Consider the following 17595-nt stretch of genomic DNA (forward strand, 5'->3'; position numbering starts at 1 on the left):
CATCCAGGGATAGTAACCTCATACAGTGTGGGGAAACTGCGCCTTGAGTGGCTACACAAATCTACCCTAAAGGAAGTAAAACAACACTTATCTTTACTTAAAGATGGCATTGATATAAGGGACTTCTTACAAGGACCTACTAAACCGCGTCATAAACATTTCATATACGCCGGTATCTATGCTGCCTATAATGAAGCATGGAAGATTACGCAAGCAGAGACTGCAGAACTTATACAAGAAATTGATTGTATTATCTCAGAGAAATCTCTCTCTGTAGTTGACAATGGGTTAATGACTCGGTCATCCAGTTTATATTCTTTGGACTGCATACTATCCTCTGCCATTGACATAATGGAACAGGACTTGGTCATGTTGCAACATGGTCAATCACAATTGCGTTCTATCATGCTATTGGGCTGCACATTGCAAAACCTTCGTTCAGGCTATATGCCTTGGAGTCTAATCAACACCACGTCATTGTTTTCTGAATTTGACCTTAGAGATAAACAAATCACACTGGCACAGAGGGGAGCAGACTATACGGTGCTGAGCATTGAAAAACTGGAAAGATTGCCATTAACTGTTTCTGATAAACCAGCGACAGAATGGATAATGCACGGTACAATCACTCTGCCTATGACGATTTTCCATTTTCAGTATTGCTTGATTTGATTTGATGTATCTATTTCTAAAGCGCACGAATGCCCGGAGGCGTCTTGGCGCTATGACATGTCCGTAGTCCTGAACTGGTCTTAGGTTTATGCAGTGAACAACCATGTTTTAATTTGCTTTCTGAACAAGTCCAAAGATGGGCTGTTTTTTATATCTAATGGTAGTTGATTCCATGTCCTTGCTGCGTGGACGAAGAAACTTCTTCCCCCCCAGTTCGCTCGTTTGAACTTGGGTATTGCTATCAGTTTTTGTTGGCCAGATCTAAGTAGTCTGGATGGTTCGTATTTCCTCAACTGCGTCTTTATGAAAAGAGGTCCTTTGCCCTTCAGGGCCTTATAGGTCAAACATAGCGATTTAAATTTGACTCTTTTGGCGACTGGAAGCCAATGAAGTGATGCTAATTTATGGCTGACGGACTGAAACTTTGGTATGTCCAGGATCAGTCTTGCTACAGCATTTTGAAGGCGCTGCATCTTATCTATGATTTTTATTCTGGCTCCTGTATACAGTGCATTTTTCGTAGTCCAGGCGGGATAATGCTAGAGCTGTGACTACCGTTTTACGTGCATCTTGGGGCAAATATGGTAGTATTTTTTTATCATTTTTAGTATTAGCCAAAAAGAAGATGCCAGTTTGTTTACTTGGGCTTCGTATGCTAGCTTGGTGTCTATCATGAATCCCAAATCTTTCACCTTCTCCGAGGGGTCTGGGCATGTTCCCAGCTTGTCAGGCCACCAGTCTGGGGACCAGATGTCTGCATTACCTCCCAAAAACATCACCTCACTCTTTTCTCCATTGAGTTTAAGGCAATTTTGTTGCATCCAATGACTAACTTTTAACATGCAGTGTTGGAATTTGTCGGCTGTTACCTTTGTGTCTTTATCTATGGATATGACGATTTGGGTATCGTCTGCGTACGAGATTGGCGTGAAGCCATTTTCCCTTATTACTTCTGCAAGGGGGGCCACGTACAAGTTAAAAAGCGTTGGGCTTAATGATGAGCCCTGCGGGACACCACATGGTACCTCAAAGGAGTCTAATTTTGAGTTTCCTAGTTCCACTGTAAACTTTCTATCCTTCAGGTATGATGTGATGAGATTGCATGTCGATTCGCTTGCTCTAGCTTCTCTAATGCGGTTTATTAGAATCTCGTGGCTGACCGTGTCGAAGGCCGCCGAGAGATCCAACAATACCAAGTTCTTCAACTGCCGTGAGGAGACCTGTCTCTGTGCCGTGCCCTTCACGGAATCCGAATTGGGAATGGTCAAGCCAATTATTGTCCAATAGATATCGTGATAGCTGTTTATTTAGTAGTTTCTCTAATACTTTTGCGGCAAAAGGGATCCTAGCTATGGGTCTATAGTTGCTAGGGACCTCACAATCCAAGTTGGGTTTCTTCAGGAGTGTCTGATCGATATAGTTTTCCAATCGTTTGGAAATGTGTTAGTGTCTAAAATTATAGCAAACAGTTTTTGTAGTACCAGTCCTATTTGCTCTGAACAGCTTTGCATCACCTTAGGTGGACAAGGGTCTAAGGGTCTGCCCGAGTTAGTTACCATTATTTCTTTGCTAATTTGTTGGTAGGGCCCAATGAAAAGATGGTGGGCAGATGGATGGATTGGTTGGTTTTACAGCAATAATGGGGTCTTGAGTAGTTTTTTCTGCTTGATTATTTTTAAACAGCTCATAGACTGATGACACTTTACTTACAAAGAAGTGGCCTAGTGTGTTGCAGAAGTCAGATGATATATCCTCAGGGTTATTATTTTCAATTTTAGCAAGTTTTTTGACTACTGCAAATAGGTCTTTGCTTGAGTTTTTTGATGCATTTATTTTCTGTACAAAGAATTTGCTTTTTTCTGCCCTAGTCATATTTTTGTAAGTAGCCAGTTCATTTTTATAGTCTTTTCTTAGTTTGGGGTCATAATGCGTTCTCCACTTTTTCTCTGCTCTTCTGCAGGTCTGTTTTTGTGTCTTCAAGGCGTCTGAGTACCAGGGTTGCGAAGGGGATTTTCTTTTAAATGTCACTCTTTTTTGGGGTACTGAAGTCTGGATTGCTGTTTTAAGCCAGTCATTAAATTGCGTACAGGCTGTGTTACAGTCGCTATCCAGAATTGGGTATGAAGACTTCAATGTCTCTACCAGCATGTGGGAGTTGACTTTAGACCAGTCAGGGTAGGTGGCTCTTTTTTGACTTTCGTTTGGTTTTCTCAGCTCCTCTGTAATTTTTAGTTGGAAAGAGACCAATTTATGATCTGTCCAGGCGATTGGGTGGACTTCCACCTTCATTAATTTTTGACATGAAGTAAAAATACCATCTAGTGTATGTCCAGCTACATGCGTGTCTAGATGGACTTTTTGATCTAGGTCAAAATTGGCCATTGCATCTTTAAAGGCATTTACCTTGGGGTCTGAGGCTTTCTCAAGATGTAGGTTGAAATCTCCCAGAATTGTATAGTCTGGGTTCGTTACACTAGATTCTAGGAATGGGCTTAATGATTCAATGAGCGGTCTTTTGGCATTTGGAGGTCTATAAATTAGTAGTCCATTAAAAGTGTAGTTGTTAGTGATCTGGATTTGGAATGTCATAGTCTCACAGTCAGCATGACTTCCTTTTTCAGAGCTCTTGACTCTGAAATTTTCTTTAGCTATAATCGCTAATCTTCCTCCCTGTTTCATTTTTCTGTCTGCTCTGAAAAACGAATATCTTTCAGGTATTGCCAAAGATATGTCGGCGTCTGATGCCTCGTCTGCCCAGGTTTCAGTTATAAATAGTACATCAATTTCTCGATTTTCAATCATGTATGCAATATGGGTACTGTGTTTAACCATTGATCTAGCATTTATTAGCCCTGCCTTGATCGTAAGGTTCTTGATATTCTCTATGTTACATTGTGTTTGAACTTTGTTGATATTTTTTATTGATGTGAATTCAAAAGTATGAGGGCAGCAGGGGCATTGCTTACCTTCTTCCTTTAGGTCTATTGGTGGGCATGTTGCGCTATGTCTTAATGTCAGAATCTCCTGTGATGAGTATTTCCTAGGCTCGGTCTCTGTGTCTTTTTGGGCAGGGGGTCGGTCCCTGGGCTCTGTCCTGGCTCGGACGGGCGCTGACGGGCTTGCCTTAAGCGTGCCTTTGGCGCGCAAACGGCGCTCCCGCTGCTCTCGTCCGCTCCGCTTCCGGTGGCAACACATGATGTAGGCGTAGTAGGGGTGTGTGGCCTAATTAGTGGGCGTGTCCGAGGTCTCCCCTGGAGTGGCGTGTCAAGGATCGATGCAGCCGGCGCTTTGAAACGCTGCCCGGACTGATTTAGGTAGGCTTTAAGTACTGCACAGAGTATCTAACACACAAATATTCAACAATTAGTTAAAAAGGTTTTAAAAAAGATAGCGACGTTGCTCGTGGCGATGCCAGTGGAGTTTAGGACAAATCTGTGTGAGCGCTGATTTCTCGCGCTTAAATGTGATGCTCGGTGGGCGTGGCCTAATTAGTGGGCGTGTCCGAGGTCTCGCCTGGAGTGGCGTGTCAAGGATCGATGCAGCCGGCGCTTTGAAATGCTGCCCGGACTGATTTAGGTAGGCTTTAAGTACTGCACAGAGTATCTAACACACAAATATTCAACAATTAGTTAAAAAGGTTTTAAAAAGATAGCGACGTTGCTCGTGGCGATGCTAGTGGAGTTTAGGACAAATCTTAAATGCTTAAAACATATACCAGCAGGCCAATATGAAAGGTTGAGTAAAGAATACATCAAGACATCCTGGGATTTACCTTACACACACAGATGTTGGAGTGGGGGGAAAGTAGTGTTTCTCAATGGTACAAATTGGGAAAACGCACTAAGCGGTTCACTCATGTGTCGGGATATTAATTTATACAGGGCATGCGATGGTTCCACAAATAACTTATCCTGCCACCTGCAAGGTTCACCAGCTGCGGTGATTGATCCAATTTTTAAGTAACTTTCTAATGGAAGTTATATTGCGTTGAATGATCACAGCTGCTGCTGCATGTTGCCAGGAATAGCCTATCTCCTAACTGTGTATCAACAACAGAAGAGTGTTCTTGTTCTGGTTAAGGTGGAAAGAAGCACAGAGCACAAGAAAACAACAAAGCCCAATAGGTTTGTTAGGAAAGCCCTCACTCACCGACCTGGTCGGTGACTTGCTTCATCATCGGGCCCCACCGGGTGTGACCGAATGCCACCCCGGTGTGCTGCGACGCCAGAATTACTGCGGAGCTGGTTTGGTGATGGGAGGGCTATGTGAAAAATTACGTGAATAGTGTCAAGTGGTGAGATTAAAATTGGCCTTGTATGTGTCAAAAATTTAATTTTAATCAAAGACCATCAAGGGCAAGGTTAAAAAATGTGTTGGTGAGTAGGGCCAACTAAATGGATGGTCCTACTCCCACTAGCATTAAGTGAACAAGTGAATGGTCAACATGGACATGTTTCAGCCGGTGTGGTATCATTAACCTGGCATTCGTCAGGACCTATGGTGTAAAACCTCGGCGGTATGGGCACTCTAAGGCCCACCCAACCAGAGGACTTGAAAGTTAAAAAGTCTGTGAAGTGCAAAAAAACGGGGGGGCGGGCTTCACCACCCGAAGGTAGGACGCACACACCTCCAGCCTCTAAATTTTAGAGACCAAAAATAAAAAGCACTTCACCAGGGTAGACAATCCACCCCATAGACCGCGGGAGGGAGGGGACGGCGCATTTGGCACATCGCCCACGGCGTCCGTCTCCTGCCGGTAAGCCTAATCGCCCTCAGGACCGGGTCTCGTTGATCGACGAGACCCGGTCCTGAGGGCGATTAGGCTTACCGGCAGGAGACGGACGCCGTGGGCGATGTGCCAAATGCGCCGTCCCCTCCCTCCCGCGGTCTATGGGGTGGATTGTCTACCCTGGTGAAGTGCTTTTTATTTTTGGTCTCTAAAATTTAGAGGCTGGAGGTGTGTGCGTCCTACCTTCGGGTGGTGAAGCCCGCCCCCCCGTTTTTTTGCACTTCACAGACTTTTTAACTTTCAAGTCCTCTGGTTGGGTGGGCCTTAGAGTGCCCATACCGCCGAGGTTTTACACCATAGGTCCTGACGAATGCCAGGTTAATGATACCACACCGGCTGAAACATGTCCATGTTGACCATTCACTTGTTCACTTAATGCTAGTGGGAGTAGGACCATCCATTTAGTTGGCCCTACTCACCAACACATTTTTTAACCTTGCCCTTGATGGTCTTTGATTAAAATTAAATTTTTGACACATACAAGGCCAATTTTAATCTCACCACTTGACACTATTCACGTAATTTTTCACATAGCCCTCCCATCACCAAACCAGCTCCGCAGTAATTCTGGCGTCGCAGCACACCGGGGTGGCATTCGGTCACACCCGGTGGGGCCCGATGATGAAGCAAGTCACCGACCAGGTCGGTGAGTGAGGGCTTTCCTAACAAACCTATTGGGCTTTGTTGTTTTCTTGTGCTCTGTGCTTCTTTCCACCTTAACCAGAACAAGAACACTCTTCTGTTGTTGATACATATCATATTTTGGGGACTAAGAGTGTTCGCGACTCTCCCTCTCTCTCTTGTTGTTTGTAAGTATCTCCTAACTGTGTCAGCCAGGGTCACTTGCTGTATGCAAGTATTGTTTCCTAAAACAAAGACAGACGGGGAGTTGCCATTATGGCCTTGACTGGACATCTCTTCTATACGAATTGATACTTTAGGCAGACTGAAAGCCATTCTTTTACAAAAAAACTGTGCCACTGACCTCGGCCAAAGAGACGTATAATCTGCAAGTTGCAAGGACTTCTGCAGAGATACATGCCCTTTTAACAACAAACTGCCCTAAACATTTCTCGGAAATGTTAAGTCATATCTTAAACATGTCTGATATGAGTGGTATTGTACATGTATTTAAGACAGTTTTTTCGGGACTGTTAGCACCTTTTCAAGCAGTCCTAGGCATATTTCCAAACTTCGTGCACTCAGTGTTTGGCAGACTGCCTCTCATTTTGGGGCTCGCAGCAGGGATACTATTTTTGCTCCTTCTGCTCCGATATGGCAAGCTATCTCACCAATGACGCCCAGATCACCTTGGAGAACACTCTTCTGGCGATGAGGTGTCGTGAGCGCATAATCAAAATTTTGAGATTAACTTGTTTAAGAGAATTGAATACCACATGGTTTCTAGCATTCAGACCAATATGGCAAGATTGCATCTTACCTGTTCTATGATGCCTGCTATGTGGAGAGAAATGCGTGCTAGACATCTGTTTGACACTCCCATCACTCATGCCAACGGACGTTGATACTTTGCTTGGACCAGTAACGGCTCATGCACTGTGTTGTCTCCAGCGGCTACCAATCCTGATGACGGCATTCATTGAGATCTCACAGACGCAACATGCTAATGGTGAGGTACGAGGAACAACAGGCGCACAGGTACCATCTACTTCGAAAATTGCTAATGTGACTGACGCTGACGTTGATGGTTCACATCTATATGCGGTTAATCTGCTTAATGAGGTTTTCCAGATTTCACCTACGATGGTAGACAAATTCTTTACAGACTTAGAAGACTTGATGTTTTCTCCTAGCCCTAACACTGACTTTAGATTTGGCACGCAGTGTTCTGAGAGACTCTGAATTCAACCTTCATTTTGCAAAACAAAGTTCTAACTTTAGGACTTTATTTTTCCTATGATTAATTTTTGTTTTTCCAAATTCTTATTTTTTCATTTTTTGGCACCAAGTAATCTGCTTAAAGTAGAACTATTCATAGAGTACTAGATTTCTGTGATAGACTTCCAAGAGAAAATAATTGACCTTGTCCTCATACAAACAGTTCATATAATCTGCTCGACTTCTTTTCTGTATTGAAGAGCCATTTCATAAATGTATTTTTGTGATTCATTCGGATAGCATTTTCAAATGTCAAAAATATATGCTTTGAATGAAACATTGCTTTGAAATGCATACAGCACAAATGCTCTTTTTCATGTACAGTCAATGCGTTTTTGTGTATTTTGGGTGGGTTTTAAAGCATCATGTTTAGATATGTTTTTATGTGATTAGAACTTAGTAATGTCATACATAATAAAGTGTAGTGGGTGTTGTGTGGCGTTTTAGGCTCCAAGTGAATTTTCCCGATTCATGCCCTTTTATAGGTACAATTCACATTGCCCTTATATAGGCATAGAAATCAATCCCCCTATTTAGACATACCCCATGCAGACCAAATACAGGCATGGTTACTACGACCCATACGAAACATCACAACGATTTCTTGGAAAATCGGCTTAAGCAGTTAGGGAACTTTCCCTTGCTCGAATATTGATTTGTTCAAGAACTCATGTACTTTGCAAAGAACAACTATTCCCTAGGGGTTCTTTCCTGACGTTATTATGTCCGACTTTATGTCAAACTATGGCATTCCTAGACACCTTCAAGGTGTAAATATACCGCCACTTGCTCTAGCGAGACACAGTGGTTCGGAGCAGTTCGACTATCTACTTGCCCGACGGAGCTCGCTACAGCAAGTGCCGACGGAGGCCAACCCTCCAGCTGACGCACTGATCAGGAAGCTATCTCTTCTCCTGCCGAGAATCCAGCTCCAGTGTTTCCAAGCTCCCCTTGCGGGGTGTAGGGAAATTGATTTCCGAGACAGAGATACCAGACCTCCTTCATTCTAACTAAGGTATGAAGCTGATTAGAACCTAGAGAAACTTAGAAAGATGCTTGGCAAAGAAAATGAAACCTATGCTACACAATACTTACTTCTTCCCTCGTACTAGACTTAGGTTAGGTACATCGAAGTAGGCGTATTTGAGAAGCACCAGTTGAGTATTTTAGCCTGTGTCTTTATGTATGTATTTTTAAATGGCTTAGAAACCATGCAATGCTCTTACAGTATTATTTTATAATACTATTCTCACTGTACGCATTATACTTTGCAGTCTGCTTAACAATTGTAGCAGTTCACTTCTCTTGTATGAGAAAGAAGACTGTTCAAAAAACCTTTTTATTGAAAATGCCCGTCTTTCTATTTCTCTACAAACTCTGTTAAAACGAAGCATGCACGATTGACTGAATGAAATATGTATCTATTGTTTCCGCCACTCTAGAGATATGTTTCTTATTCTTAGAAAACAAAGTTGTCATGTTTATGAGGTTGTCAGAAGCTAATCCCTTCTTGTGAATTCGAGAAAGTTTCTAGTGACCTCTGAGCTAGCTGGCACTCAATATTAAGTTTAGTATATTCGATAGAGGTTTAGTCGACCTCAGTCCTACGTCTATTCTATAGGATATATTATTCCAATGCACAGAGCCTGTAGGGAATATAGAAACTACGCTACAGCAGTAGCAATCTACTTCCCATTTATGAAGCAACAGACAGCACAGCATGTCTGCCAGAGATGTCGTAGGGTCAGAAACAGTACATAAGTAAGTAGGTATGATGGAAACTAACTGATGAGTAAGATTTTAAATGAAGAAGCTGCTGTGATAGACGGCAAAACATCCATGTCAAAACATCAGCAGTAGGACAATGGTTTATGGAATGATAATGGTAGATTTATATACACGTCTGTGCAGTGCGTGTCACTTAATGTTCTTTTCCCCACTCTCATGAGATGGTTTTACAAGGCAACTCTGAGCTCACTGAGTGTGGAGCTTCCACAAATCCCAGAGACAGGCCGTTTCAAAGACGGTAACAGAGAAGGTTGAAAGATCTGAGTTTTGATCCTGGCAGATTGACTGGTGATCCCTGAGGGGGTGTAGTTGGTCTGTGTGTTGCCACGGCTTTCCAGTGGGTGTAAGAAAATGTCAGCAATTTGTAGAGGGCACTCTTTTGGGTGAGAACCACCCAGCTTCATGCACTATGGACTAGAGGGTTTGTGTCTGCGCAGGATATGTTACATTCTGATAGCAAAATGGAGGACCTTGTCCATAGCGGATAGATGTTACCAAGGATTAACATCTTCAGTTACGACAGATAGAGAAAATCCATTTACCTCGAGGTGCTTGAAAAGCTTTCTGCACTCTGCTGGTGCAGGCAGGATGTTTATTCTCTAGTTGGAATTTGCCTGGGGATGTTCAGATAAAGTGGGTGAATCAAACCTTGGAGCAGCACTGGTAGCGTTGACTCTTGGAGTCTTGCAGTGTGTGCTGGATGCGGTAAAACTGTCTCAATGCTCTACGGAGCTCAGAAAATCCAGACTCTCCTTCATCTCAGAGATCGACCTCTGTGGCTTGACCAGTTGAACTGCAATAAAAAAGATGACCTGGACCAGTTCTACCTCTCCCGACCTTTGAACTGATCATTGAGGAACGAAGCCCTGCCTGGAAGGAAGATCTGCACAAGACACAGCTGACAGAAGTACCACCTGGAAGGAAGATCTGCACAAGGCACAGCTGACAGAAGTACACCCTGGAAGGAAGATCTGCATATTGTACAGCTGTCAGAAGCCCTGCCTGGAAGGAAGATCTGCACAAGGTGCAGCTGATAGAAGCCTCCGCCTGGAATGAAGATCTGCACAGGGCACAGCTGACGGAAGGTGTGCCTGGTGGTGACCTCAAAGCAGTGAGAGACCCACAAACCACAAGATCCTTGAGGCCCAGCTAGCCAGACTGGACGCAATGTACACCAGAGGCCTGATTTAGATTTCAGCGGATTGTTTATTCCATCACAAATGTGACAGGTATCCTGCCCGACCCATTAAAAATGTATTACATCCTGTGGCAATTATAATAAGGCAGGCAGGATATCTGTCACATTTTATAATGCCTTGGTCTAGTTTGCAGAGTTTTACTCAGCGGAACTCCACGAAATGCCAGGGAAACTCCACCGCATTCTGCAGACTTCTGCTTGAGGCAGAGTTTGTTAAGTTGCGCTGCTCTCTCTGATTTTTAGTGCCAGGAGTTTAACCCCCACTGTAAAATCAGCACAAACAGCACTACGCGTCGTTTCAGAGGGCGATGCTGCTTTCTGCCGCTCTAATCTATACTACTATTATAAAGCAAGAACTGGGAACCTTTGAGGCGGGTAAACTCGGGAACCACAGCGCCAATCCAAACACCCAATGTATCTTTGAAAACGTCAGGGCAAGCAGATGGACATAGGCTATATAATAAAAAAATATATATGTTAGAAGGGCAAAGTAATTTATGAGGAAAAGTAGTCCCTTAGAAGTAGCGCCAGCTAACGACGTGCGTGCTGACATCACAGGGGACCGCCGAAGCCGGAAGCAACACCCTGCGAGGAACGGACAGGAGAAAGGAAGCGACACCCTCCAGACTTCCTCCCACTAGAAGAAACGAGCACCCAACAAAAATCTCTCGACGATAACAAAAAGCAAGTTAACTTATGTTTTCTCGAAGTCGTAATTACTAGGCCAGCTGCGGGACTTTGTGAACCATTCGTTTATTTGTTTATTGGTTTCATTCACATGGCGCGTCCATGCTTTGCACGAGACCTGGTGCAGCCCACTTCATTAAGACGGGGACAGACGTTATTTCACGCGAATATCTTCAAAATTCTCAGCAGCTGCCCGCGCTGTCACAACACCCGGCCCACCTCCGGAAAGCCATACTGTGTGCCCTTCACCAAGCGTATAATAACGTGCAGGAAGCCGTGCGTTCTCCCCCATTGGATTCGGAGCCAGCGCTGTGCTGGGCACGCAGAGGCAAACGTGAGCCATTGTTAAGTTTCTTTGCCATTCCTTCTTTTAAAATATAAAATAAACATTACACCTGAGTTTTTCGAGTGGAGAAGTGACAGTGGCGCTGACTTATGGTTTATATGCTTTTTAGTTACAAAAGGTGTTGGGAGCAGTTGTTGTTTACATTACAGAATTGCATTTATTTATTGGCATGACACATTTTTAAAGAAAATCACGCACAAGCAATGTTGCACCTTAATCGGATTCAACAGATGTGCAATTTGTTTAAAAAACAACATTTTTTTTTCAATCCTTGCAAATATAAAACATGCTTTAAGAGGCTGAAAAAAGATACTGCATAAAATGTATCACTTTGCAGTAAATATTTAAGTGTGAAGAGCAACATTTTGTTCACTTGATGGTAAAGTGATAGATCGCACCAACTTGAATAGGCACACCATAGCGTCAATTTCACACCTAGCGGGCGTGACCTGAGCTCAGAAACGGATGTCTCTTCAGAGGACACCCATCCACCTGACTGTATAAGTGACTGTATAGTAAGGGACAACCTATGTGATGTGGCATTCAGAAAACACTTTCAATGTGAAGACGTCCTGGCAAAGACATCAATCAAGCCAGGCAGCGACCATAGTCTCTTTAATGCATGCAATCATTTAGGGTTAGGGGGGTCATAGTTCAAATTGCCTTTTCTGTTACCCTTGGCTTTACCTGCTTACCTGCACTAGCCGGCATTGACACAGATCAAATGTTTAAGCTCTTCATCACTCATTGGCATATAATTTCCTTTTTTTGCATCCCAAACTCTCTCCGGTTACAAAAGCCTACAGAGTGGAGCGGGTAGCAAAGTGACGTGGGCAGGTACCAAACGGGCCATTACTGGAGGAAAAAGTGACGTGGGCAGGGACGTGGGCAGGTTACAAAAGCGTACAAAGTAAACATAGACTGGGCATTACAGGAGGAAAAAGTGACGTGGCCAGGTACCAACTGGGCCATTACAGGAGGAAAAAGTGACGTGGGCAGTGGCGTGGGCAGGTTACAAAAGCGTACAAAGTTAACATAGAGCCATAATACTGCACAACGCCAGGGCGGGCGGGGGCCCTAAGCCATGATTGTTCCCGGACAACGTCGGGACGGGCTGCTAGTTGATATTCTAATCGAATGGCAGCTTCATCAACGAGAATGGCAGATTTTAACACTCGAGTGGTCGCGACCTGCCGTGACCTCCCGCAATGAGAAATCTCGCCAGGAGGAGGTCTATCCTGTTATATTTTCTCACAAGCGCTCGCCACCTTACCGGTGGCGAACCGCCTGAGAAAATAATTCTGTTCTGCATGGAGTTTTTTGGACCAACTCAGCACTCTTGGGCAAAACTTTGCGAGGTCTGCCAGCAGAGCTGAATTCTTCACCCACCCCTAGTCTTGAGGCAATAATCTGTTGGACAAACTCCTAACTAGGCCCTTTGTCTGCAATAAGTGCTGTAGAAGATGTGAAATCCATGGCCTTGTGAGTATGAGGCAGTTATCTGACTTCTGATGAACCCCACAGAGTGAGTGTGCAGCCAGAGAGCAGTAGGGGGGTCAAAGTACAGGAAATTAGGTAAACTTGAATATGAGAAATATGGAAAGGTATAAATGCAGCATCACCTGTGGATAACTGACACCTCCTCCCACTCTTCAAAATGCCCATCCGGTCACAAATGGCATCCTGGGCCCCAAAAGGACAACATCATGCCAGATGCCATGTAATGTTGGAAAAGGTGGTAAAAAGAGTAATAGGCACACATCTGCTGCAGGGATATGTCAGGTAAATTATTGGTTGTGATGGATTCTCTATAAGTAGTAAATGACTGATATCGTTGAATATTAAATTATATGACTCAACATTTGTTTGACATATCTGCGCCTATAATGTACAGGACGGGCCTTACAGTGAACCCCTTGTTCTGTTTTACACAAAAGAAGGAGCTGCATCTTACAGAACTTTATCTAACTTAGGAAGAACTAAAGACTTGCTTTTTAAAGTTATCTTCCATGGCCAGAACCAGGCTCTGTAAGCTACACTAGTTTCAGGGAGACGGACAGATGATATGGCGATATGAAACACCCCTCAACTCACGATAATGTTCCAATCTTCCAGGTTAGTAGAAACCAGAAATGCTTGAACCAAGGGAGCTGTTGAAAGTGTCAAAGGTGACTTATGAACAGCGAGGTAAAGACAGGAGTTGGTATTTGAGATGATCTTAAGTAAATCGGAAAGAATGAGAAAAAGTGTGTAAATGGAGTTACTTTTGTGGTATACTTCGTAAAGAGTTACTGGAAATTTTACAGCCCAGCCTGACCCTTCTCTTTTTCTAAACTCTATTGTTGTTTAAATGAAATCTTGACCATATGCGTCTATCTTAAGCTATACCTCAAGCACTTGGGTGCTCCGTGAGTGCCCTTACTTTGCTCAGTTACTCTGTAAACATTGGTAAATCACCTCTTTTCCAGACATTAATAAAATGTCACCTGATCAACAGAACATTTAGTTAAATATCTGTGTATGATGAAATATTCCTTGCTAAGTTTCAAAAGCGATAAAGAAGAAGGGGGAGCTTTACTAAGATTTTGCACTGTGTTTGCATCACAAAAGAGGCACAAAATGGCGCAAAATCTTTTTTCCTAATTTACTTTCCAGCGCTTAACTTGTTTAGCAATGGAAATAACGTTAAAGTAATGTAAGACTGCGCATAGCATTGTTTGGCATTACTTTGTGCCATGGGGGCCTGCCAAGGTTGTTGAATGGGTGTTCTCGTGCAACAACAAAACTAGGTGCAAGGAAGGAGAAATGCTTTCATTTCTTCTTCCTTTTCTGACTTTGCATGTGTGCTGCACTGTGCAACACGTATGCAAAATGGGAAAAGCTTTCCCTCGTGTCGAGGCATGGTAATTTGTACAGGAAGGGTGTCCTTCCTGTACAAAACCCATGCTGGTCTCACAGACTCACGCACCCTAGTGCTCTGGTGCTAAGGTGTGTGCATGGCGCAAGCCCTCTGTAATCAGTGCCGGCGCAAGGGAAAGGAAAGGAAAGAGCCATATCTCTGAAAATATGATGCTCTCCTGTTCCCTTCCTGTCGCGCCACGCAACGTAGCCTCGCGGGGGTAGGGCTGCGCTGCATTGTGTCTTTTACAACCAGTTAAACATTGTGAATTCTCATTCCATTATATTTCCATTTAGTAATTTTAAATATCTTTACATCAACAGAAAACAAGCCTTGAATTTGTGAAATGACCATCAATAATGAAGCGAAGGCTGTAACTCTTCAATAATAGCAGAAATAATGAGCTCCAGTACTCAGGAAAACATCAGCGCAGTCGGCGACAGAGGAACCTGCACTCAAACTGACAGATTCCGGGTGAAGGATCAAGGGCAGTTCAGAGATTGTAAGAGGCTGAGCTGTGCACCTCCACGCCACAAGACGAAGAAATGACCTTACTAAAATTAAGGCAACAACAATAACAAACCGCCTCCTGTATAAACAAGTGTCCAACACCAGCTTTGATCATCAGATCGGTATGATGTGATTACCGCAGTGCTCTGTTTTCTAAGATGATTATAAGCCATCATTCCGTACTCTAGGTGAATTCTAAACTCTTTCTCGCCGAACCACAGTAACCAGAGAAGAGCACAACAGAGCGGAGCCAGACAACTGACGGGTAAAGGAAAGAGGAGTTCTTATATCTACAATACAACAGACTGTCCCAATTTGCACCGGCCAGAAGGAAGATACTTCTTTACCTGCAAGCGTGCATTGCCATAATCCAATCTAAAGGCACAATTGCCTACAAAGACACCTTCTACATATTAGGAGTGTGGTAAATATTAGGTGGCTATCGCATTTTATTGTTAAAACAGAAATCAAACGTGGAAAATACTGCACACATATAAAGTGTGTGAGAAAAAGCCAATTGTTTTATCAGACATGTCGGCCCATCAGGAAATGCAGTCATGGGATATAGACAAATATATACCCGACCCACAGACACTAACCAAGAAAGAGGAATCATACACATACAAAAAGAGCTTTAGTTTGTCATCACTACGCAAGCTTCATCAGCAAACCAACACAGGAGAAAAAAAATTCAAGTGCAGTGAATGTGTAAAGAGCTTTGGTCAGTTATCAGTCCTACAGATACATCAGCTTACACACATGGGGGAAAAGCCATATCATTGCAGTGAATGTGCAAAGTGCTTTAGTCACTTATCAAACCTCCAACAACATCAGCGAATACACACAGGGGAAAAACCATTCAAGTGCAGTAAATGTGCAAAGTGCTTTAGTCAGTTATCACAACTTCAAAGACATCAGCGAATGCACACAGGGGAAAAACCATTCAAGTGCAGTAAATGTGCAAAGTGCTTTAGTCAGTTATCATACCTTCAAAGACATCAGCGAACACACACGGGGGAAAAGCCATTCAAGTGCAGTGAATGTCCAAAGTGCTTTAGTCTGTTATCACACCTTCAAACACATCAACGAACACATACGGGGGAAAAACCGTTCAAGTGCACTGAATGTGCAAAGTGCTTTAGTCAGTTATCACACCTTCAAAAACATCAGCGAATACACACAGGGGAAAAACCATTCAAATGCAATGAATGTGGGAAGAGCTTTAGTCAGATGTCAGACCGAATACGTCATCAGCGAACACACACGGGGGAAAAACCTTATCATTGTAGTGAATGTGACAGTAGTTTTCGCGACTCTTCAGCATTAAGGTATCATCAGCGAACACACACAGGGGAAAAACCATTCAAGTGCAGTGAATGTGCAAAGTGCTTTAGTCAATTATCAAACCTTCAAAAACATCAGCAAATACACACAGGGGTAAAACCATTCAAATGCAATGAATGTGGGAAGACCTTTAGTTATATATCAGAACGAAATTGTCATAATCGAACACACACAGGGGAAAAACCATTCAAGTGCAGTGAATGTGGGAAGAGCTTTAGTCGGATATCAGCCTGAAAAAGTCATCAGCGAACACACACGGGGGAAAAACCTTATCATTGTAGTGAATGTGACAGTAGTTTTCGCGACTCTTCAGCATTAAGGAAGCATCAGCGAACACACACAGGGGAAAAACCATTCAAGTGCAGTGAATGTGCAAAGTGCTTTAGTTACTTATCAAACCTTCAAAATCATCAGCGAATACACACAGGGGAAAAACCATTCAAGTGTAATGAATGCGGGAAGAGCTTTAGTTGGATATCAGACCGAAAACGTCATCAGCGAACACACACGGGGGGAAAAACCTTATCATTGAAGTGAATGTGACAGTAGTTTTCACGACTCTTCAGCATTAAGGTATCATCGGGGAACACACACAGGGAAAAAAACATTCAAGTTCAGTGAATGTGCAAAGTGCTTTAATCACTTATCACACCTTCAAACACATCAGCGAATACACACAGGGGAAAAACCATTCAAGTGCAGTAAATGTGCAAAGTGCTTTAGTCAGTTATCACAACTTCAAAGACATCAGCGAATACACACAGGGGAAAAACCATTCAAGTGCAGTAAATGTGCAAAGTGCTTTAGTCAGTTATCACACCATCAAAGACATCAGCAAACACACACGGGGGAAAAACCGTTCAAGTGCAGTGAATGTGCAAAGTGCTTTAGTCTGTTATCACACCTTCAACGTCATAATCGAACACACACGGGGGAAAAACCATTCAAGTGCAGTGAATGTGCAAAGTGCTTTAGTCAGTTATCACACCTTCAAAGACATCAGCGAACACACAGTTGGGCAGAAGGATAAATCTTTATTGAGAATTTGGTTGTGTGTATCAGTAAGGTTTGTAGTAGACAGATTGATCACCAGGTTATTAGTTAGGGTTTCGCCGTGTACAGTTCCTTCTTTCTTGCTCTGGTTTGAACTCCTATTGTACTTGGTTTTGGTGTCCCCAGGTTTGGAGGTCTGGTGTGATTGTCTTGGACATTACCTAGTCGATGTTGTTGAACTTGTTCCTGAAAATTTACTTGTGGACGAGTATTGCAAGTTGTTGGTAGTTCTTCTACTGAGCCAACTTCCGATGAGGTAGGGGTTTGATTTGTGGTGCTGGTATTACTGTTTGATGTTGAGGTGTTAATGTTGTCATATTTTTGTGCGAAGGTATAGACCCTTCCGTAGTCATTCAAGTCTTGTCTAAATTTGTGATTTTTCCTTTGGATTATGTCCTCTTCATATTCAT

At 43.2% G+C, this 17595-nt stretch overlaps 1 protein-coding gene across 1 annotated transcript in view; it reads left to right on the top strand.

Annotated features, from left to right (window-relative positions):
* The window catches only part of LOC147737944 (uncharacterized), a 69752-nt gene extending 52534 nt beyond the window's left edge, over positions 1 to 17218 (top strand). Inside the window, 2 exon segments of the mRNA XM_086925001.1 lie at positions 15318 to 16601; positions 16687 to 17218. Of these exon segments, the coding sequence (XP_086781127.1) occupies positions 15318 to 16601; positions 16687 to 17162 (1760 nt within the window). The 3' untranslated portion in view covers positions 17163 to 17218.
* The last annotated feature ends 377 nt before the right edge of the window (positions 17219 to 17595 follow it).

Source organism: Lissotriton vulgaris, chromosome 1_1, assembly GCF_964263255.1.
Source record: "Lissotriton vulgaris chromosome 1_1, aLisVul1.2, whole genome shotgun sequence".
Taxonomy (NCBI): domain Eukaryota; kingdom Metazoa; phylum Chordata; class Amphibia; order Caudata; family Salamandridae; genus Lissotriton; species Lissotriton vulgaris.